Source organism: Oncorhynchus gorbuscha, unplaced genomic scaffold, assembly GCF_021184085.1.
Source record: "Oncorhynchus gorbuscha isolate QuinsamMale2020 ecotype Even-year unplaced genomic scaffold, OgorEven_v1.0 Un_scaffold_3312, whole genome shotgun sequence".
Taxonomy (NCBI): Eukaryota; Metazoa; Chordata; class Actinopteri; order Salmoniformes; family Salmonidae; genus Oncorhynchus; species Oncorhynchus gorbuscha.
In genome coordinates this window covers 4,760-23,841 of record NW_025747585.1, presented here as the reverse complement: position 1 = coordinate 23,841, position 19,082 = coordinate 4,760, and the positions used below count along the sequence as shown (strand labels likewise).

Here is a 19,082-nt window from a genome sequence, read left to right as displayed (position 1 = left end):
TTCTGGGGTGGGTTGAGTCAGGACAAAGAGAGGGGAGTTCTGGGGTGGGTTGAGTCAGGACAAAGAGAGCGGAGGTCTGGGGTGGGTTGAGTCAGGACAAAGGGAGAGGAGGTCTGGGGTGGGTTGAGTCAGGACAAAGAGGAGGTCTGGGGTGGGTTGAGTCAGGACAAAGAGAGAGGAGGTCTGGGGTGGGTTGAGTCAGGACAAAGAGGGAGGTCTGGGGTGGGTTGAGTCAGGACAAAGAGAGGAGTTCTGGGGGTGGGTTGAGTCAGGACAAAGAGAGGGAGTTCTGGGGGGTGGGTTGAGTCAGGACAAAGAGAGGGAGTTCTGGGGTGGGTTGAGTCAGGACAAAGAGAGGGGAGTTCTGGGGGGTGGGTTGAGTCAGGACAAAGAGAGGGGAGTTCTGGGGTGGGTTGAGTCAGGACAAAGAGAGGGAGGTCTGGGGTGGGTTGAGTCAGGACAAAGAGAGAGGTCTGGGGTGGGTTGAGTCAGGACAAAGAGAGGGGAGTTCTTGGGTGGGTTGAGTCAGGACAAAGAGAGGGGAGTTCTGGGGTGGGTTGAGTCAGGACAAAGAGAGAGGAGGTCTGGGGTGGGTTGAGTCAGGACAAAGAGAGAGGTCTGGGGTGGGTTGAGTCAGGACAAAGAGAGAGGAGTTCTGGGGTGGGTTGAGTCAGGACAAAGAGAGAGGTCTGGGGTGGGTTGAGTCAGGACAAAGAGAGAGGAGTTCTGGGGTGGGTTGAGTCAGGACAAAGAGAGAGGAGGTCTGGGGTGGGTTGAGTCAGGACAAAGGGAGAGGAGGTCTGGGGTGGGTTGAGTCAGGACAAAGAGAGGGGAGTTCTGGGGTGGGTTGAGTCAGGACAAAGAGAGAGGAGGTCTGGGGTGGGTTGAGTCAGGACAAAGAGAGGGGAGGTCTGGGGTGGGTTGAGTCAGGACAAAGAGAGGGGAGTTCTGGGGTGGGTTGAGTCAGGACAAAGAGAGGGAGTCTGGGGTGGGTTGAGTCAGGACAAAGAGAGAGGAGTTCTGGGGTGGGTTGAGTCAGGACAAAGAGGGGGAGTTCTGGGGTGGGTTGAGTCAGGACAAAGAGAGGGGAGTTCTGGGGGTGGGTTGAGTCAGGACAAAGAGAGAGGAGGTCTGGGGTGGGTTGAGTCAGGACAAAGAGGGGAGTCTGGGGTGGGTTGAGTCAGGACAAAGAGAGGGAGTTCTGGGGTGGGTTGAGTCAGGACAAAGAGAGGGGAGTTCTGGGGTGGGTTGAGTCAGGACAAAGAGAGGGAGTTCTGGGGTGGTGTTGGTTGAGTCAGGACAAAGAGAGAGTCAGGAGTTCTGGGGTGGGTTGAGTCAGGACAAAGAGGAGAGGTCTGGGGTGGGTTGAGTCAGGACAAAGAGAGAGGAGGTCTGGGGTGGGGAGTCAGGACAAAGAGAGGTCTGGGGTGGGTTGAGTCAGGACAAAGAGAGGGGAGTCTGGGGTGGGTTGAGTCAGGACAAAGAGAGGGGTCTGGGGTGGGTTGAGTCAGGACAAAGAGAGGGAGTCTGGGGTGGGTTGAGTCAGGACAAAGAGAGGGGAGTCTGGGGTGGGTTGAGTCAGGACAAAGAGAGGGAGTTCTGGGGTGGGTTGAGTCAGGACAAAGAGAGAGGTCTGGGGTGGGTTGAGTCAGGACAAAGAGAGAGAGTCTGGGGTGGGTTGAGTCAGGACAAAGAGAGGGGAGGTCTGGGGTGGGTTGAGTCAGGACAAAGAGAGGAGGTCTGGGGTGGGTTGAGTCAGGACAAAGAGAGAGGAGTCTGGGGTGGGTTGAGTCAGGACAAAGGTCAGGACAAAGAGAGAGGAGGTCTGGGGTGGGTTGAGTCAGGACAAAGAGAGGGAGGTCTGGGGTGGGTTGAGTCAGGACAAAGAGAGGAGTTCTGGGGTGGGTTGAGTCAGGACAAAGAGAGGGGAGTCTGGGGTGGGTTGAGTCAGGACAAAGAGAGAGGAGTTCTGGGGTGGGTTGAGTCAGGACAAAGAGAGGGGAGTTCTGGGGTGGGTTGAGTCAGGACAAAGAGAGGGAGTTCTGGGGTGGGTTGAGTCAGGACAAAGAGAGGAGGTCTGGGGTGGGTTGAGTCAGGACAAAGAGAGGGAGTCTGGGGTGGGTTGAGTCAGGACAAAGAGAGTCTGGGGTGGGTTGAGTCAGGACAAAGAGAGGGAGTTCTGGGGTGGGTTGAGTCAGGACAAAGAGAGAGGTCTGGGGTGGGTTGAGTCAGGACAAAGAGAGGAGGTCTGGGGTGGGTTGAGTCAGGACAAAGAGAGAGGAGTCTGGGGTGGGTTGAGTCAGGACAAAGAGAGAGGGGGTGGGTTGAGTCAGGACAAAGAGAGGGAGTCTGGGGTGGGTTGAGTCAGGACAAAGGGAGAGGAGGTCTGGGGTGGGTTGAGTCAGGACAAAGAGAGGGAGTTCTGGGGTGGGTTGAGTCAGGACAAAGAGAGAGGAGGTCTGGGGTGGGTTGAGTCAGGACAAAGAGAGGAGTCTGGGGTGGGTTGAGTCAGGACAAAGAGAGGGGGTGGGTTGTTCTGGGGTGGGTTGAGTCAGGACAAAGAGAGAGAGTCAGGACAAAGAGAGTCTGGGGTGGGTTGAGTCAGGACAAAGAGAGGGAGTTCTGGGGTGGGTTGAGTCAGGACAAAGAGAGGGAGTTCTGGGGTGGGTTGAGTCAGGACAAAGAGAGGGTCTGGGGTGGGTTGAGTCAGGACAAAGAGAGGGGAGTGGGGTGGGTTGAGTCAGGACAAAGAGAGAGGTCTGGGGTGGGTTGAGTCAGGACAAAGAGAGAGGAGGTCTGGGGTGGGTTGAGTCAGGACAAAGAGAGGGGAGTTCTGGGGGGGTTGGTCAGGACAAAGAGAGGAGTCTGGGGTGGGTTGAGTCAGGACAAAGAGAGGGGAGTTCTGGGGTGGGTTGAGTCAGGACAAAGAGAGAGGTCTGGGGTGGGTTGAGTCAGGACAAAGAGAGGAGTTCTGGGGTGGGTTGAGTCAGGACAAAGAGAGAGGAGGTCTGGGGTGGGTTGAGTCAGGACAAAGAGAGAGGAGGTCTGGGGTGGGTTGAGTCAGGACAAAGAGAGGGGAGAGTTCTGGGGTGGGTTGAGTCAGGACAAAGAGAGGGAGGTCTGGGGTGGGTTGAGTCAGGACAAAGGGAGAGGAGGTCTGGGGTGGGTTGAGTCAGGACAAAGAGAGGGGAGTCTGGGGTGGGTTGAGTCAGGACAAAGAGAGAGGTCTGGGGTGGGTTGAGTCAGGACAAAGAGAGAGGAGGTCTGGGATGGGTTGAGTCAGGACAAAGAGAGAGGTCTGGGGTGGGTTGAGTCAGTCTGGGATGGGTTGAGTCAGGACAAAGAGAGGGAGTTCTGGGATGGGTTGAGTCAGGACGAAGAGAGGGAGTTCTGGGGTGGGTTGAGTCAGGACAAAGAGGGGAGTTCTGGGGTGGGTTGAGTCAGGACAAAGAGAGGGGAGTTCTGGGGGGTGGGTTGAGTCAGGACAAAGAGAGGGGAGTTCTGGGGTGGGTTGAGTCAGGACAAAGAGAGAGGAGGTCTGGGGTGGGTTGAGTCAGGACAAAGAGAGGGGAGTTCTGGGGTGGGTTGAGTCAGGACAAAGAGAGAGGTCTGGGGTGGGTTGAGTCAGGACAAAGAGAGATGTCTGGGGTGGGTTGAGTCAGGACAAAGAGAGAGGAGGTCTGGGATGGGTTGAGTCAGGACAAAGAGAGAGGAGGTCTGGGGTGGGTTGAGTCAGGACAAAGAGAGGGGAGTTCTGGGATGGGTTGAGTCAGGACGAAGAGAGGGGAGTTCTGGGGTGGGTTGAGTCAGGACGAAGAGAGGGGAGTTCTGGGGTGGGTTGAGTCAGGACAAAGAGAGGGGAGTTCTGGGGGGTGGGTTGAGTCAGGACAAAGAGAGGGGAGTTCTGGGGTGGGTTGAGTCAGGACAAAGAGAGAGGAGGTCTGGGGGTGGGTTGAATCAGGACAAAGAGAGGGGAGTTCTGGGGTGGGTTGAGTCAGGACAAAGAGAGGGGAGTTCTGGGGTGGGTTGAGTCAGGACAAAGAGAGAGGTCTGGGGTGGGTTGAGTCAGGACAAAGAGAGGAGGTCTGGGGTGGGTTGAGTCAGGACAAAGAGAGAGGAGGTCTGGGGTGGGTTGAGTCAGGACAAAGAGAGGGAGTCTGGGGTGGGTTGAGTCAGGACAAAGAGAGAGGAGTTCTGGGATGGGTTGAGTCAGGACAAAGAGAGGGGAGTTCTGGGGTGGGTTGAGTCAGGACAAAGAGAGGGGAGTTCTGGGGTGGTGTTGGTTGAGTCAGGACAAAGAGAGGGGAGTTCTGGGGTGGGTTGAGTCAGGACAAAGAGAGGAGTTCTGGGGTGGGTTGAGTCAGGACAAAGAGAGGAGGTCTGGGGTGGGTTGAGTCAGGACAAAGAGAGGGAGGTCTGGGGTGGGTTGAGTCAGGACAAAGAGAGAGGAGGTCTGGGGTGGGTTGAATCAGGACAAAGAGAGAGGAGGTCTGGGGTGGGTTGAGTCAGGACAAAGAGAGGGAGGTCTGGGGTGGGTTGAGTCAGGACAAAGAGAGGGAGGTCTGGGGTGGGTTGAGTCAGGACAAAGAGAGGAGGTCTGGGGTGGGTTGAGTCAGGACAAAGAGAGGGGAGTTCTGGGATGGGTTGAGTCAGGAGAGGGGAGTTCTGGGGTGGGTTGAGTCAGGACAAAGAGAGGGGAGTTCTGGGGTGGGTTGAGTCAGGACAAAGAGAGGGGAGTTCTGGGGTGGGTTGAGTCAGGACAAAGAGAGGGAGTTCTGGGGGTGGGTTGAGTCAGGACAAAGAGAGGGAGTTCTGGGGTGGTGTTGGTTGAGTCAGGACAAAGAGAGGGGAGTTCTGGGGTGGTGTTGGTTGAGTCAGGACAAAGAGAGGGAGGTCTGGGGTGGGTTGAGTCAGGACAAAGAGATGGGAGTTCTGGGGGTGGGTTGAGTCAGGACAAAGAGGGAGTTCTGGGGTGGGTTGAGTCAGGACAAAGAGAGGGAGTTCTGGGATGGGTTGAGTCAGGACAAAGAGAGGGAGTTCTGGGGTGGGTTGAGTCAGGACAAAGAGAGGGGAGTTCTGGGGTGGTGTTGGTTGAGTCAGGACAAAGAGAGGGGTTCTGGGGTGGGTTGAGTCAGGACAAAGAGAGGAGTTCTGGGGTGGGTTGAGTCAGGACAAAGAGAGGGAGGTCTGGGGTGGGTTGAGTCAGGACAAAGAGAGAGGTCTGGGGTGGGTTGAGTCAGGACAAAGAGAGAGGAGGTCTGGGGTGGGTTGAGTCAGGACAAAGAGAGAGGAGGTCTGGGGTGGGTTGAGTCAGGACAAAGAGAGGGAGTTCTGGGGTGGGTTGAGTCAGGACAAAGAGAGGGGAGTTCTGGGGTGGGTTGAGTCAGGACAAAGAGAGGGAGTTCTGGGGGTGGGTTGAGTCAGGACAAAGAGAGGGGGAGTTCTGGGGTGGTGTTGGTTGAGTCAGGACAAAGAGAGGGGAGTTCTGGGGTGGGTTGAGTCAGGACAAAGAGAGGAGTTCTGGGGTGGGTTGAGTCAGGACAAAGAGAGGGAGTTCTGGGGTGGGTTGAGTCAGGACAAAGAGAGAGGAGGTCTGGGGTGGGTTGAGTCAGGACAAAGGGAGAGGAGGTCTGGGGTGGGTTGAGTCAGGACAAAGAGAGGGGAGTTCTGGGGTGGGTTGAGTCAGGACAAAGAGAGAGGAGGTCTGGGGTGGGTTGAGTCAGGACAAAGAGAGGAGGTCTGGGGTGGGTTGAGTCAGGACAAAGAGAGGGAGTTCTGGGGGTGGGTTGAGTCAGGACAAAGAGAGGGAGTTCTGGGGGTGGGTTGAGTCAGGACAAGTCAGAGGGGAGTTCTGGGGGGGGCTGGGTTGAGTCAGGACAAAGAGAGGGAGTTCTGGGGGGTGGGTTGAGTCAGGACAAAGAGAGGGGAGTTCTGGGGGGTGGGTTGAGTCAGGACAAAGAGAGGGAGGGGTGGGTTGAGTCAGGACAAAGAGAGAGGTCTGGGGTGGGTTGAGTCAGGACAAAGAGAGGGAGTTCTGGGGTGGGTTGAGTCAGGACAAAGAGAGAGGAGTTCTGGGGTGGGTTGAGTCAGGACAAAGAGAGGGGAGTTCTGGGGTGGGTTGAGTCAGGACAAAGAGGTCTGGGGTGGGTTGAGAGGACAAAGAGTTCTGGGGTGGGTTGAGTCAGGACAAAGAGAGAGGAGGTCTGGGGTGGGTTGAGTCAGGACAAAGAGAGGAGGTCTGGGGTGGGTTGAGTCAGGACAAAGAGAGAGGAGGTCTGGGGTGGGTTGAGTCAGGACAAAGAGAGGGGAGTTCTGGGGTGGGTTGAGTCAGGACAAAGAGAGGGAGTTCTGGGGTGGGTTGAGTCAGGACAAAGAGAGGGAGTCTGGGGTGGGTTGAGTCAGGACAAAGAGAGAGGAGTTCTGGGGTGGGTTGAGTCAGGACAAAGAGAGAGGAGTTCTGGGGTGGGTTGAGTCAGGACAAAGAGAGGGGAGTTCTGGGGTGGGTTGAGTCAGGACAAAGAGAGGAGTTCTGGGGTGGGTTGAGTCAGGACAAAGAGAGGTTCTGGGGTGGGTTGAGTCAGGACAAAGAGAGAGGGGTGGGTTGAGTCAGGACAAAGAGAGAGGAGGTCTGGGGTGGGTTGAGTCAGGACAAAGAGGGGAGTTCTGGGGTGGGTTGAGTCAGGACAAAGAGGGGAGTTCTGGGGTGGGTTGAGTCAGGACAAAGAGAGGGAGTTCTGGGGGGTGGGTTGAGTCAGGACAAAGAGAGGGAGTTCTGGGGTGGTGTTGGTGGGTGAGTCAGGACAAAGAGAGAGGGAGTTCTGGGGTGGGTTGAGTCAGGACAAAGAGAGAGGTCTGGGGTGGGTTGAGTCAGGACAAAGAGAGGGAGGTCTGGGGTGGGTTGAGTCAGGACAAAGAGAGGAGTTCTGGGGTGGGTTGAGTCAGGACAAAGAGAGGGAGGTCTGGGGTGGGTTGAGTCAGGACAAAGAGAGGAGTTCTGGGGTGGGTTGAGTCAGGACAAAGAGAGGGGAGTTCTGGGGTGGGTTGAGTCAGGACAAAGAGAGGGAGTCTGGGGTGGGTTGAGTCAGGACAAAGAGAGAGGAGGTCTGGGGTGGGTTGAGTCAGGACAAAGAGAGGGGAGGTCTGGGATGGGTTGAGTCAGGACAAAGAGAGGGGAGTTCTGGGGTGGGTTGAGTCAGGACAAAGAGAGAGGGAGTTCTGGGGTGGGTTGAGTCAGGACAAAGAGAGAGGTCTGGGGTGGGTTGAGTCAGGACAAAGAGAGAGGAGTTCTGGGGTGGGTTGAGTCAGGACAAAGAGAGAGGAGGTCTGGGGTGGGTTGAGTCAGGACAAAGGGAGAGGAGGTCTGGGGTGGGTTGAGTCAGGACAAAGAGAGAGGTCTGGGGTGGGTTGAGTCAGGACAAAGAGAGAGGAGGTCTGGGGTGGGTTGAGTCAGGACAAAGAGAGAGGAGGTCTGGGGTGGGTTGAGGGACAAAGAGAGAGGTCTGGGGGGTTGGGACAAAGGGAGAGGAGGTCTGAGTCAGGACAAAGAGAGAGGTCTGGGGTGGGTTGAGTCAGGACAAAGAGAGAGGTCTGGGGTGGGTTGAGTCAGGACAAAGAGAGAGGAGGTCTGGGATGGGTTGAGTCAGGACAAAGAGAGGGGAGTTCTGGGATGGGTTGAGTCAGGACAAAGAGGGGGAGTTCTGGGGTGGGTTGAGTCAGGACAAGAGAGGGGAGTTCTGGGGTGGGTTGAGTCAGGACAAAGAGAGGTTCTGGGGTGGGTTGAGTCAGGACAAAGAGAGGGAGTTCTGGGGTGGGTTGAGTCAGGACAAAGAGAGGGGAGTTCTGGGGTGGGTTGAGTCAGGACAAAGAGAGGAGGAGGTCTGGGGTGGGTTGAGTCAGGACAAAGAGAGGGGAGTTCTGGGGTGGGTTGAGTCAGGACAAAGAGAGAGGTCTGGGGTGGGTTGAGTCAGGACAAAGAGAGAGGTCTGAGTCAGGACAAAGAGAGGAGGTCTGGGGTTGAGTCAGGACAAAGAGAGAGGTCTGGGTTGAGTCAGGACAAAGAGAGAGGTCTGGGGTGGGTTGAGTCAGGACAAAGAGAGAGGAGGTCTGGGGTGGGTTGAGTCAGGACAAAGAGAGGGAGGTCTGGGAGGGTTGAGTCAGGACAAAGAGAGGGGAGTTCTGGGGTGGGTTGAGTCAGGACAAAGAGAGGTCTGGGGTGGGTTGAGTCAGGACAAAGAGAGGGGAGGTGGGGTGGGTTGAGTCAGGACAAAGAGAGAGGAGGTCTGGGGTGGGTTGAGTCAGGACAAAGAGAGGAGGTCTGGGGTGGGTTGAGTCAGGACAAAGAGAGAGGAGGTCTGGGGTGGGTTGAGTCAGGACAAAGAGAGAGGAGGTCTGGGGTGGGTTGAGTCAGGACAAAGAGAGGGGAGTTCTGGGGTGGGTTGAGTCAGGACAAAGAGAGGGGAGTTCTGGGGTGGGTTGAGTCAGGACAAAGAGAGGGGAGTTCTGGGGTGGGTTGAGTCAGGACAAAGAGAGGGGTCTGGGGTGGGTTGAGTCAGGACAAAGAGAGGGGAGTTCTTGGGTGGGTTGAGTCAGGACAAAGAGAGGGGAGTTCTGGGGTGGGTTGAGTCAGGACAAAGAGAGAGGAGGTCTGGGGTGGGTTGAGTCAGGACAAAGAGAGAGGTCTGGGGTGGGTTGAGTCAGGACAAAGAGAGAGGAGTTCTGGGGGGTTGGGGACAAAGAGAGGTCTGGGGTGGGTTGAGTCAGGACAAAGAGAGAGGAGGTCTGGGGTGGGTTGAGTCAGGACAAAGGGAGGGAGTCTGGGGTGGGTTGAGTCAGGACAAAGAGAGGGGAGTTCTGGGGTGGGTTGAGTCAGGACAAAGAGAGAGGAGGTCTGGGGTGGGTTGAGTCAGGACAAAGGGAGAGGAGGTCTGGGGTGGGTTGAGTCAGGACAAAGAGAGAGGTCTGGGGTGGGTTGAGTCAGGACAAAGAGAGAGGTCTGGGGTGGGTTGAGTCAGGACAAAGAGAGAGGAGGTCTGGGATGGGTTGAGTCAGGACAAAGAGAGAGGAGGTCTGGGATGGGTTGAGTCAGGACAAAGAGAGGGGAGTTCTGGGATGGGTTGAGTCAGGACGAAGAGAGGGGAGTTCTGGGGTGGGTTGAGTCAGGACGAAGAGAGGGGAGTTCTGGGGTGGGTTGAGTCAGGACAAAGAGAGGGGAGTTCTGGGGTGGGTTGAGTCAGGACAAAGAGAGGGGAGTTCTGGGGTGGGTTGAGTCAGGACAAAGAGAGAGGAGGTCTGGGGTGGGTTGAGTCAGGACAAAGAGAGGGGAGTTCTGGGGTGGGTTGAGTCAGGACAAAGAGAGAGGTCTGGGGTGGGTTGAGTCAGGACAAAGAGAGAGGTCTGGGGTGGGTTGAGTCAGGACAAAGAGAGAGGAGGTCTGGGATGGGTTGAGTCAGGACAAAGAGAGGGAGGTCTGGGGTGGGTTGAGTCAGGACAAAGAGAGGGGAGTTCTGGGATGGGTTGAGTCAGGACAAAGAGAGAGGGGGAGTTCTGGGGTGGGTTGAGTCAGGACAAGAGAGGGAGTTCTGGGGTGGGTTGAGTCAGGACAAAGAGGGGAGTTCTGGGGGTGGGTTGAGTCAGGACAAAGAGAGGGACAAAGAGTTCTGGGGTGGGTTGAGTCAGGACAAAGAGAGAGGAGGTCTGGGGTGGGTTGAGTCAGGACAAAGAGAGGGGAGTTCTGGGGTGGGTTGAGTCAGGACAAAGAGAGAGGTCTGGGGTGGGTTGAGTCAGGACAAAGAGAGAGGTCTGGGGTGGGTTGAGTCAGGACAAAGAGAGAGGAGGTCTGGGATGGGTTGAGTCAGGACAAAGAGAGAGGAGGTCTGGGGTGGGTTGAGTCAGGACAAAGAGAGAGGTCTGGGGTGGGTTGAGTCAGGACAAAGAGAGAGGAGTTCTGGGATGGGTTGAGTCAGGACAAAGAGAGAGGGTTCTGGGGTGGGTTGAGTCAGGACAAAGAGAGGGGAGTTCTGGGGTGGTGTTGGTTGAGTCAGGACAAAGAGAGGGGAGTTCTGGGGTGGGTTGGTTGAGTCAGGACAAAGAGAGGGAGTTCTGGGGTGGGTTGAGTCAGGACAAAGAGAGGAGTTCTGGGGTGGGTTGAGTCAGGACAAAGAGAGAGGAGGTCTGGGGTGGGTTGAGTCAGGACAAAGAGAGAGGAGGTCTGGGGTGGGTTGAATCAGGACAAAGAGAGAGGAGGTCTGGGGTGGGTTGAGTCAGGACAAAGAGAGAGGTCTGGGGTGGGTTGAGTCAGGACAAAGAGAGAGGTCTGGGGTGGGTTGAGTCAGGACAAAGAGAGAGGAGGTCTGGGGTGGGTTGAGTCGGGACAAAGAGAGGGGAGTTCTGGGATGGGTTGAGTCAGGACGAAGAGAGGGGAGTTCTGGGGTGGGTTGAGTCAGGACAAAGAGAGGGGAGTTCTGGGGTGGGTTGAGTCAGGACAAGAGAGGGAGTTCTGGGGTGGGTTGAGTCAGGACAAAGCGATGGGAGTTCTGGGGGTGGGTTGAGTCAGGACAAAGAGAGGGGAGTTCTGGGGTGGTGTTGGTTGAGTCAGGACAAAGAGAGGGGAGTTCTGGGGTGGTGTTGGTTGAGTCAGGACAAAGAGAGGGAGGTCTGGGGTGGGTTGAGTCAGGACAAAGAGATGGGAGTTCTGGGGGTGGGTTGAGTCAGGACAAAGAGAGGAGTTCTGGGGTGGGTTGAGTCAGGACAAAGAGAGAGGAGTTCTGGGATGGGTTGAGTCAGGACAAAGAGAGGGGAGTTCTGGGGTGGGTTGAGTCAGGACAAAGAGGGGAGTTCTGGGGTGGTGTTGAGTCAGGACAAAGAGAGGGGAGTTCTGGGGGTGGGTTGAGTCAGGACAAAGAGAGGGGAGTTCTGGGGTGGGTTGAGTCAGGACAAAGAGAGGGAGTCTGGGGTGGGTTGAGTCAGGACAAAGAGAGGAGGTCTGGGGTGGGTTGAGTCAGGACAAAGAGAGAGAGGTCTGGGGTGGGTTGAGTCAGGACAAAGAGAGAGGAGGTCTGGGGTGGGTTGAGTCAGGACAAAGAGAGGGGGTCTGGGATGGGTTGAGTCAGGACGAAGAGAGAGGGGAGTTCTGGGGTGGGTTGAGTCAGGACAAAGAGATGGGAGTTCTGGGGGGTGGGTTGAGTCAGGACAAAGAGAGGGGAGTTCTGGGGTGGTGTTGGTTGAGTCAGGACAAAGAGAGGGGAGTTCTGGGGTGGGTTGAGTCAGGACAAAGAGAGGGGAGTTCTGGGGTGGGTTGAGTCAGGACAAAGAGAGGGGAGTTCTGGGGTGGGTTGAGTCAGGACAAAGAGAGAGGAGGTCTGGGGTGGGTTGAGTCAGGACAAAGGGAGAGGAGGTCTGGGGTGGGTTGAGTCAGGACAAAGAGAGGGGAGGTCTGGGGTGGGTTGAGTCAGGACAAAGAGAGAGGAGGTCTGGGGTGGGTTGAGTCAGGACAAAGAGGAGGTCTGGGGTGGGTTGAGTCAGGACAAAGAGAGGGGAGTTCTGGGGGGTGGGTTGAGTCAGGACAAAGAGAGGGGAGTTCTGGGGGGTGGGTTGAGTCAGGACAAAGAGAGGGGAGTTCTGGGGGTGGGTTGAGTCAGGACAAAGAGAGGGGAGTTCTGGGGGTGGGTTGAGTCAGGACAAAGAGAGGGGAGTTCTGGGGGGTGGGTTGAGTCAGGACAAAGAGAGAGGTCTGGGGTGGGTTGAGTCAGGACAAAGAGAGAGGTCTGGGGTGGGTTGAGTCAGGACAAAGAGAGGGGAGTTCTGGGGTGGGTTGAGTCAGGACAAAGAGAGAGGAGGTCTGGGGTGGGTTGAGTCAGGACAAAGAGAGAGGTCTGGGTGGGTTGAGGGACAAAGAGAGAGGAGTCTGGGGTGGGTTGAGTCAGGACAAAGAGAGTTCTGAGGAGGTCTGGGGTGGGTTGAGTCAGGACAAAGAGAGAGGAGGTCTGGGGTGGGTTGAGTCAGGACAAAGAGAGAGGAGGTCTGGGGTGGGTTGAGTCAGGACAAAGAGAGAGGAGGTCTGGGGTGGGTTGAGTCAGGACAAAGAGAGAGGAGGTCTGGGGTGGGTTGAGTCAGGACAAAGAGAGAGGAGGTCTGGGGTGGGTTGAGTCAGGACAAAGAGAGGGAGTTCTGGGGTGGGTTGAGTCAGGACAAAGAGAGGTCTGGGGTGGGTTGAGTCAGGACAAAGAGGTCTGGGGTGGGTTGAGTCAGGACAAAGAGAGGAGTTCTGGGGTGGGTTGAGTCAGGACAAAGAGAGAGGAGGTCTGGGGTGGGTTGAGTCAGGACAAAGAGAGAGGAGTTCTGGGGTGGGTTGAGTCAGGAGAGTGGGTGGGTTGAGTCAGGACAAAGAGAGAGGGGGTGGGTTGAGTTCTGGGGTGGGTTGAGTCAGGACAAAGAGAGGGGAGTTCTGGGGTGGGTTGAGTCAGGACAAAGAGAGAGGAGGTCTGGGGTGGGTTGAGTCAGGACAAAGAGAGGGGAGTTCTGGGGTGGGTTGAGTCAGGACAAAGAGAGGGGAGTCTGGGGTGGGTTGAGTCAGGACAAAGAGAGGGAGTTCTGGGGTGGGTTGAGTCAGGACAAAGAGAGGAGGTCTGGGGTGGGTTGAGTCAGGACAAAGAGAGAGGAGTTCTGGGGGTGGGTTGAGTCAGGACAAAGAGAGAGGAGGTCTGGGGTGGGTTGAGTCAGGACAAAGAGAGGGAGTTCTGGGGTGGGTTGAGTCAGGACAAAGAGGAGTTCTGGAGGTCTGGGGGGTGGGTTGAGTCAGGACAAAGAGAGGAGGTCTGGGGTGGGTTGAGTCAGGACAAAGAGAGGGAGTTCTGGGGTGGGTTGAGTCAGGACAAAGAGAGGGAGTTCTGGGGTGGGTTGAGTCAGGACAAAGAGAGAGGAGTTCTGGGGTGGGTTGAGTCAGGACAAAGAGAGGAGGTCTGGGGTGGGTTGAGTCAGGACAAAGAGAGGGGAGTTCTGGGGTGGGTTGAGTCAGGACAAAGAGAGGGAGTTCTGGGGTGGGTTGAGTCAGGACAAAGAGAGAGGAGTTCTGGGGTGGGTTGAGTCAGGACAAAGAGAGAGTCTGGGGTGGGTTGAGTCAGGACAAAGAGAGAGGAGTTCTGGGGTGGGTTGAGTCAGGACAAAGAGAGAGGAGGTCTGGGGTGGGTTGAGTCAGGACAAAGAGAGTCTTGAGGTCTGGGGTGGGTTGAGTCAGGACAAAGAGAGGGAGTTCTGGGGTGGGTTGAGTCAGGACAAAGAGAGGAGGTCTGGGGTGGGTTGAGTCAGGACAAAGGAGAGGAGTCTGGGGTGGGTTGAGTCAGGACAAAGAGAGAGGTCTGGGGTGGGTTGAGTCAGGACAAAGAGAGGAGTCTGGGGTGGGTTGAGTCAGGACAAAGAGAGAGGAGGTCTGGGGTGGGTTGAGTCAGGACAAAGAGAGAGGAGGTCTGGGGTGGGTTGAGTCAGGACAAAGAGAGGGGAGTTCTGGGGTGGGTTGAGTCAGGACAAAGAGAGGGGAGTTCTGGGGTGGGTTGAGTCAGGACAAAGAGAGGGGAGTTCTGGGGGTGGGTTGAGTCAGGACAAAGAGAGGGGAGTTCTGGGGTGGGTTGAGTCAGGACAAAGAGAGGGGAGTGGGTGGGGGGAGAGGGGGTGGGTTGAGTCAGGACAAAGAGAGGGGAGTCTGGGGTGGGTTGAGTCAGGACAAAGAGAGAGGAGGTCTGGGGTGGGTTGAGTCAGGACAAAGAGAGGGAGGTCTGGGGTGGGTTGAGTCAGGACAAAGAGAGAGTCTGGGGTGGGTTGAGTCAGGACAAAGAGAGGTCTGGGGTGGGTTGAGTCAAAGAGGACAAAGAGAGTCAGGACAAAGAGGTCTGGGGTGGGTTGAGTCAGGACAAAGAGAGGGAGTTCTGGGGTGGGTTGAGTCAGGACAAAGAGAGGGGAGTCTGGGGTGGGTTGAGTCAGGACAAAGAGAGGGGAGTTCTGGGGTGGGTTGAGTCAGGACAAAGAGAGAGGAGTGGGGTCTGGGGTGGGTTGAGTCAGGACAAAGAGAGAGGAGGTCTGGGGTGGGTTGAGTCAGGACAAAGAGAGAGGAGGTCTGGGGTGGGTTGAGTCAGGACAAAGAGGAGAGGTCAGGACAAAGAGAGGAGTCTGGGGTGGGTTGAGTCAGGACAAAGAGAGAGGGAGTTCTGGGGTGGGTTGAGTCAGGACAAAGAGAGAGGAGGTCTGGGGTGGGTTGAGTCAGGACAAAGAGAGAGGAGGTCTGGGGTGGGTTGAGTCAGGACAAAGAGAGAGGTCTGGGGTGGGTTGAGTCAGGACAAAGAGAGAGGTCTGGGGTGGGTTGAGTCAGGACAAAGAGAGGTCTGAGACAAAGAGGAGGTCTGGGGGTGGGTTGAGTCAGGACAAAGGTCTGGGATGGGTTGAGTCAGGACAAAGAGAGAGAGGTCTGGGATGGGTTGAGTCAGGACAAAGAGAGGGAGTCTGGGATGGGTTGAGTCAGGACAAAGAGAGGGGAGTTCTGGGGGTGGGTTGAGTCAGGACAAAGAGAGAGGTTCTGGGGTGGGTTGAGTCAGGACAAAGAGAGGGGAGTTCTGGGGTGGGTTGAGTCAGGACAAAGAGAGGGGAGTTCTGGGGTGGGTTGAGTCAGGACAAAGAGAGGGGAGTTCTGGGGGGTGGGTTGAGTCAGGACAAAGAGAGGGGAGTTCTGGGGTGGGTTGAGTCAGGACAAAGAGAGAGGAGGTCTGGGGTGGGTTGAGTCAGGACAAAGAGAGGGGAGTTCTGGGGTGGGTTGAGTCAGGACAAAGAGAGAGGTCTGGGGTGGGTTGAGTCAGGACAAAGAGAGAGGTCTGGGGTGGGTTGAGTCAGGACAAAGAGAGAGGTCTGGGGTGGTGTTGAGTCAGGACAAAGAGAGAGGAGGTCTGGGGTGGGTTGAGTCAGGACAAAGAGAGAGGAGGTCTGGGAGGGGTTGAGTCAGGACAAAGAGAGGGGAGTTCTGGGGTGGGTTGAGTCAGGACAAAGAGAGTCAGGACAACAGAGAGGTCTGGGGTGGGTTGAGTCAGGACAAAGAGAGAGGAGGTCTGGGGTGGGTTGAGTCAGGACAAAGAGAGAGGAGGTCTGGGGTGGGTTGAGTCAGGACAAAGAGAGAGGAGGTCTGGGGTGGGTTGAGTCAGGACAAAGAGAGGGGAGTTCTGGGGGGTGGGTTGAGTCAGGACAAAGAGAGAGGAGGTCTGGGGTGGGTTGAGTCAGGACAAAGAGAGAGGTGGTCTGGGGTGGGTTGAGTCAGGACAAAGAGAGAGGTCTGGGGTGGGTTGAGTCAGGACAAAGAGAGAGGAGTTCTGGGGTGGTGTTTTGTTTGAGTCAGGACAAAGTTACTCTGATGTGGAATCATTCTTGCCCATAACTTATCCGTGTGTGTCTTCCTCCCGTCAGGTGCTGGTCTGAGTGGTCGTCAGATGCATCGTACCCAGGGTGTGTTCAACCACACAGAGGACTATGTTCTGCTGCCTGATGAGAGAACCATCTCTCTATGCTGCTGGGACTCCCGATCTGCAGAGAGGAAGAACCTTCTGTCCCTGGGTCACAACAACATAGTCCGCTGTATCGTCCACTCCCCCACCAACCCAGGGTTCATGACCTGTAGTGATGACTTCAGGGCCCGCTTCTGGTACAGACGTACTACCACCGACTGAGACCCCTCTGTTGTACCTCTGACCCCTCTGTACCAACACACTACCACAGAGCCCAAACAAAATCCCTCGCCACTGAGGAAGCCCCCATTGACGACTCCACAGCCAAACCGCTCCTTACCTGACACTGAACAGCATCGGGGTCCTGCAGCCTCAGACGTTACAACAAACCGTGTCTGAGTTGACTACCCTGCCTCCATCTTGGACTGGATTTCAGTGGCGCTAGTGGAGTCTTTCTGATGACTCTGTAATGGCTTGTCATGACTGTAGTACCCAGGTATGACAGCCAGGCGGCCGTGTTTGACCAGTGAGTTTCTATCTGGGCCTGGTTTCACCATGGTGGGGAGCCATGTTGGTAGAGAACACAGCTGATTGGCTGGCTGATTACATGAACAGCGTTGTTGGGAATAGTAATCATTAACTAATCTTCTAGATATTTTGAAGACCGTGAGCAACATGCTCATTAATACGTTTCTTTAATCTTTTGATAAAACAACTCCGTCGTTGAGTTTGTGGTTTTCCCCTTTTTTTGTTTTTGTCTTTCTGATGTTACACATTTTTATTAAAACATTGAAGAAAATAAGTTTTCCTGTCAGTTCTTTGACTTGAAATTAGTCTTGAATCTTAGACTTAAATGTTCTAAGTATAAAGTTAAACGTTCTATAGTATAGAAATATGCACTGTTGTTCTATAGCACGCCTGGTAATTATTTTCCATGGAGGGCCACATTAGAATGTATTTTTGCCCAGAATCGCGCGGCAGGTAGCCTAGTGGTTAGAGAATGGACTAGTAACCGAAAGATCGAGTCCCCGAGCTGACATGGTACAAATCTTTTGTTCTGCCCCTGAACAAGGCAGTTAACCCACTGTTCCTAGGCTGGTTAACCCACTGTTCCTAGGCTGGTTAACCCACTGTTCCTAGGCTAGTTAACCCATTGTTCCTAGGCTAGTTAACCCATTGTTCCTAGGCTACTTAACCCACTGTTCCTAGGCTAGTTAACCCACTGTTCCTAGGCTAGTTAACCCACTGTTCCTAGGCTAGTTAACCCACTGTTCCTAGGCTAGTTAACCCACTGTTCCTAGGCTGGTTAACCCACTGTTCCTAGGCTGGTTAACCCACTGTTCCTAGGCTGGTTAACCCACTGTTCCTAGGCTAGTTAACCCACTGTTCCTAGGCTGGTTAACCCACTGTTCCTAGGCTGGTTTAACCCATTGTTCCTAGGCTAGTTAACCCACTGTTCCTAGGCTAGTTAACCCACTGTTCCTAGGCTAGTTAACCCACTGTTCCTAGGCTGGTTAACCCACTGTTCCTAGGCTGGTTAACCCACTGTTCCTAGGCTGGTTAACCCACTGTTCCTAGGCTGGTTAACCCACTGTTCCTAGGCTGGTTAACCCACTGTTCCTAGGCTGGTTAACTCACTGTTCCTAGGCTGGTTAACCCACTGTTCCTAGGCTGGTTAACCCACTGTTCCTAGGCTAGTTAACCCACTGTTCCTAGGCTAGTTAACCCACTGTTCCTAGGCTAGTTAACCCACTGTTCCTAGGCCAGTTAACCCACTGTTCCTAGGCCAGTTAACCCACTGTTCCTAGGCTAGTTAACCCACTGTTCCTAGGCTAGTTAACCCACTGTTCCTAGGCCGTCATTGTTATTTTCAATGTGTTCTTAACTAACTTGCCTCGTTAAATAAAAATACATTTAAAAAATCATATTACAGGATTATACATCATGTGTATGACTGTGACAGATATATCTACTGTAAATCACGTCCAGATATGCTACTTATTTGACTTTTTAACATTACATTTACATTTAAGTCATTTAGCAGACGCTCTTAACATGCACAGAAATAAACCATGTTCTCCTTTTGGTAGGTATTTATTATTAAACATGCAATGAACTACATGGGAGGCAAAGTACACTGTGCATTCAGCACCACGGACAGAACTCATGTTAACGGGTTGGTATGCACAAAAACACAGGAGAGAGAGAAGCTCAACATTACATTTAAACTACTCAATCAGTGTGAGGTGTTAAGTCTCTGATGGGCATTGACTAGAGCAGTGAAGGCAGGTATAGTTTCTGAAACTGCTCAGGATTACTGAGAGGTGAGTCGGTAAGAGATGATCTGTGCCTTGACTTATGTTTCATCACTGAAAATGTCTTCACATACATAGGTTGACCCAAACAGTACAAACATCTTCTGAGCATGACTCCTAATCTTTGGAAAGCTTTGTTCATCGAGAGACTCATAGAACCTTGTCAGTGACATTGTTTTGAATAGTTCTCCAATCACTGCATCAGACTGAAGATCGATCAGCTCAAGTTGCAGGTCAGTGGGAGCGTGATCCACATTGAAGGTGAAAGGAGAGGAAACAGTAGGAGTGTTATCCACGTTGAAGGTGAAAGGAGAGGAAACAGTAGGAGTGTTATCCACATTGAAGGTGAAAGGAGAGGAAACAGGAGTGTTATCCACATTGAAGGTGAAAGGAGAGGAAACAGTAGGAGTGTTATCCACATTGAAGGTGAAAGGAGAGGAAACAGTAGGAGTGTTATCCACATTGAAGGTGAAAGGAGAGGAAACAGTAGGAGTGTTATCCACATTGAAGGTGAAAGGAGAGGAAACAGGAGTGTTATCCACGTTGAAGGTGAAAGGAGAGGAAACAGTAGGAGTGTTATCCACATTGAAGGTGAAAGGAGAGGAAACAGTGGGAGTTATCAACATTGAAGGTGAAAGGAGAGGAAACAGTATCAACATTGAAGGTGAAAGGAGAAAACAGTAGGAGTGTTATCCACGTTGAAGGTGAAAGGAGAGGAAACAGTAGGAGCGTTATCCACATTGAAGGTGAAAGGAGAGGAAACAGTAGGAGTGTTATCCACATTGAAGGTGAAAGGAAAGGAAACAGTAGGAGCGTTATCCACATTGAAGGTGAAAGGAGAGGAAACAGTAGGAGTGTTATCAACATTGAAGGTGAAAGGAGAGGAAACAGTGGGAGTGTTATCAACATTGAAGGTGAAAGGAGAGGAAACAGTAGGAGTGTTATCCACGTTGAAGGTGAAAGGAGAGGAAACAGTAGGAGCGTTATCCACATTGAAGGTGAAAGGAGAGGAAACAGTAGGAGTGTTATCCACATTGAAGGTGAAAGGAAAGGAAACAGTAGGAGCGTTATCCACATTGAAGGTGAAAGGAGAGGAAACAGGAGTGTTATCCACATTGAAGGTGAAAGGAGAGGAAACAGTAGGAGCGTTATCCACATTGAAGGTGAAAGGAGAGGAAACAGTAGGAGAGTTATCCACATTGAAGGTGAAAGGAGAGGAAACAGGAGTGTTATCCACGTTGAAGGTGAAAGGAGAGGAAACAGTAGGAGTGTTATCCACATTGAAGGTGAAAGG

The 19,082-nt window shown here is 54.1% G+C and overlaps 1 protein-coding gene across 1 annotated transcript in view; it reads left to right on the top strand.

Moving 5' to 3' along the window:
- The window catches only part of LOC124027509 (cleavage stimulation factor subunit 1-like), a 39,174-nt gene extending 23,384 nt beyond the window's left edge, over window positions 1-15,790 (top strand). The window contains exon 4 of the mRNA XM_046339922.1: window positions 15,436-15,790. Within this exon, the coding sequence (XP_046195878.1) occupies window positions 15,436-15,695 (260 nt within the window). The 3' untranslated portion in view covers window positions 15,696-15,790. The remainder of the gene's footprint in view (window positions 1-15,435) is intronic.
- The last annotated feature ends 3,292 nt before the right edge of the window (window positions 15,791-19,082 follow it).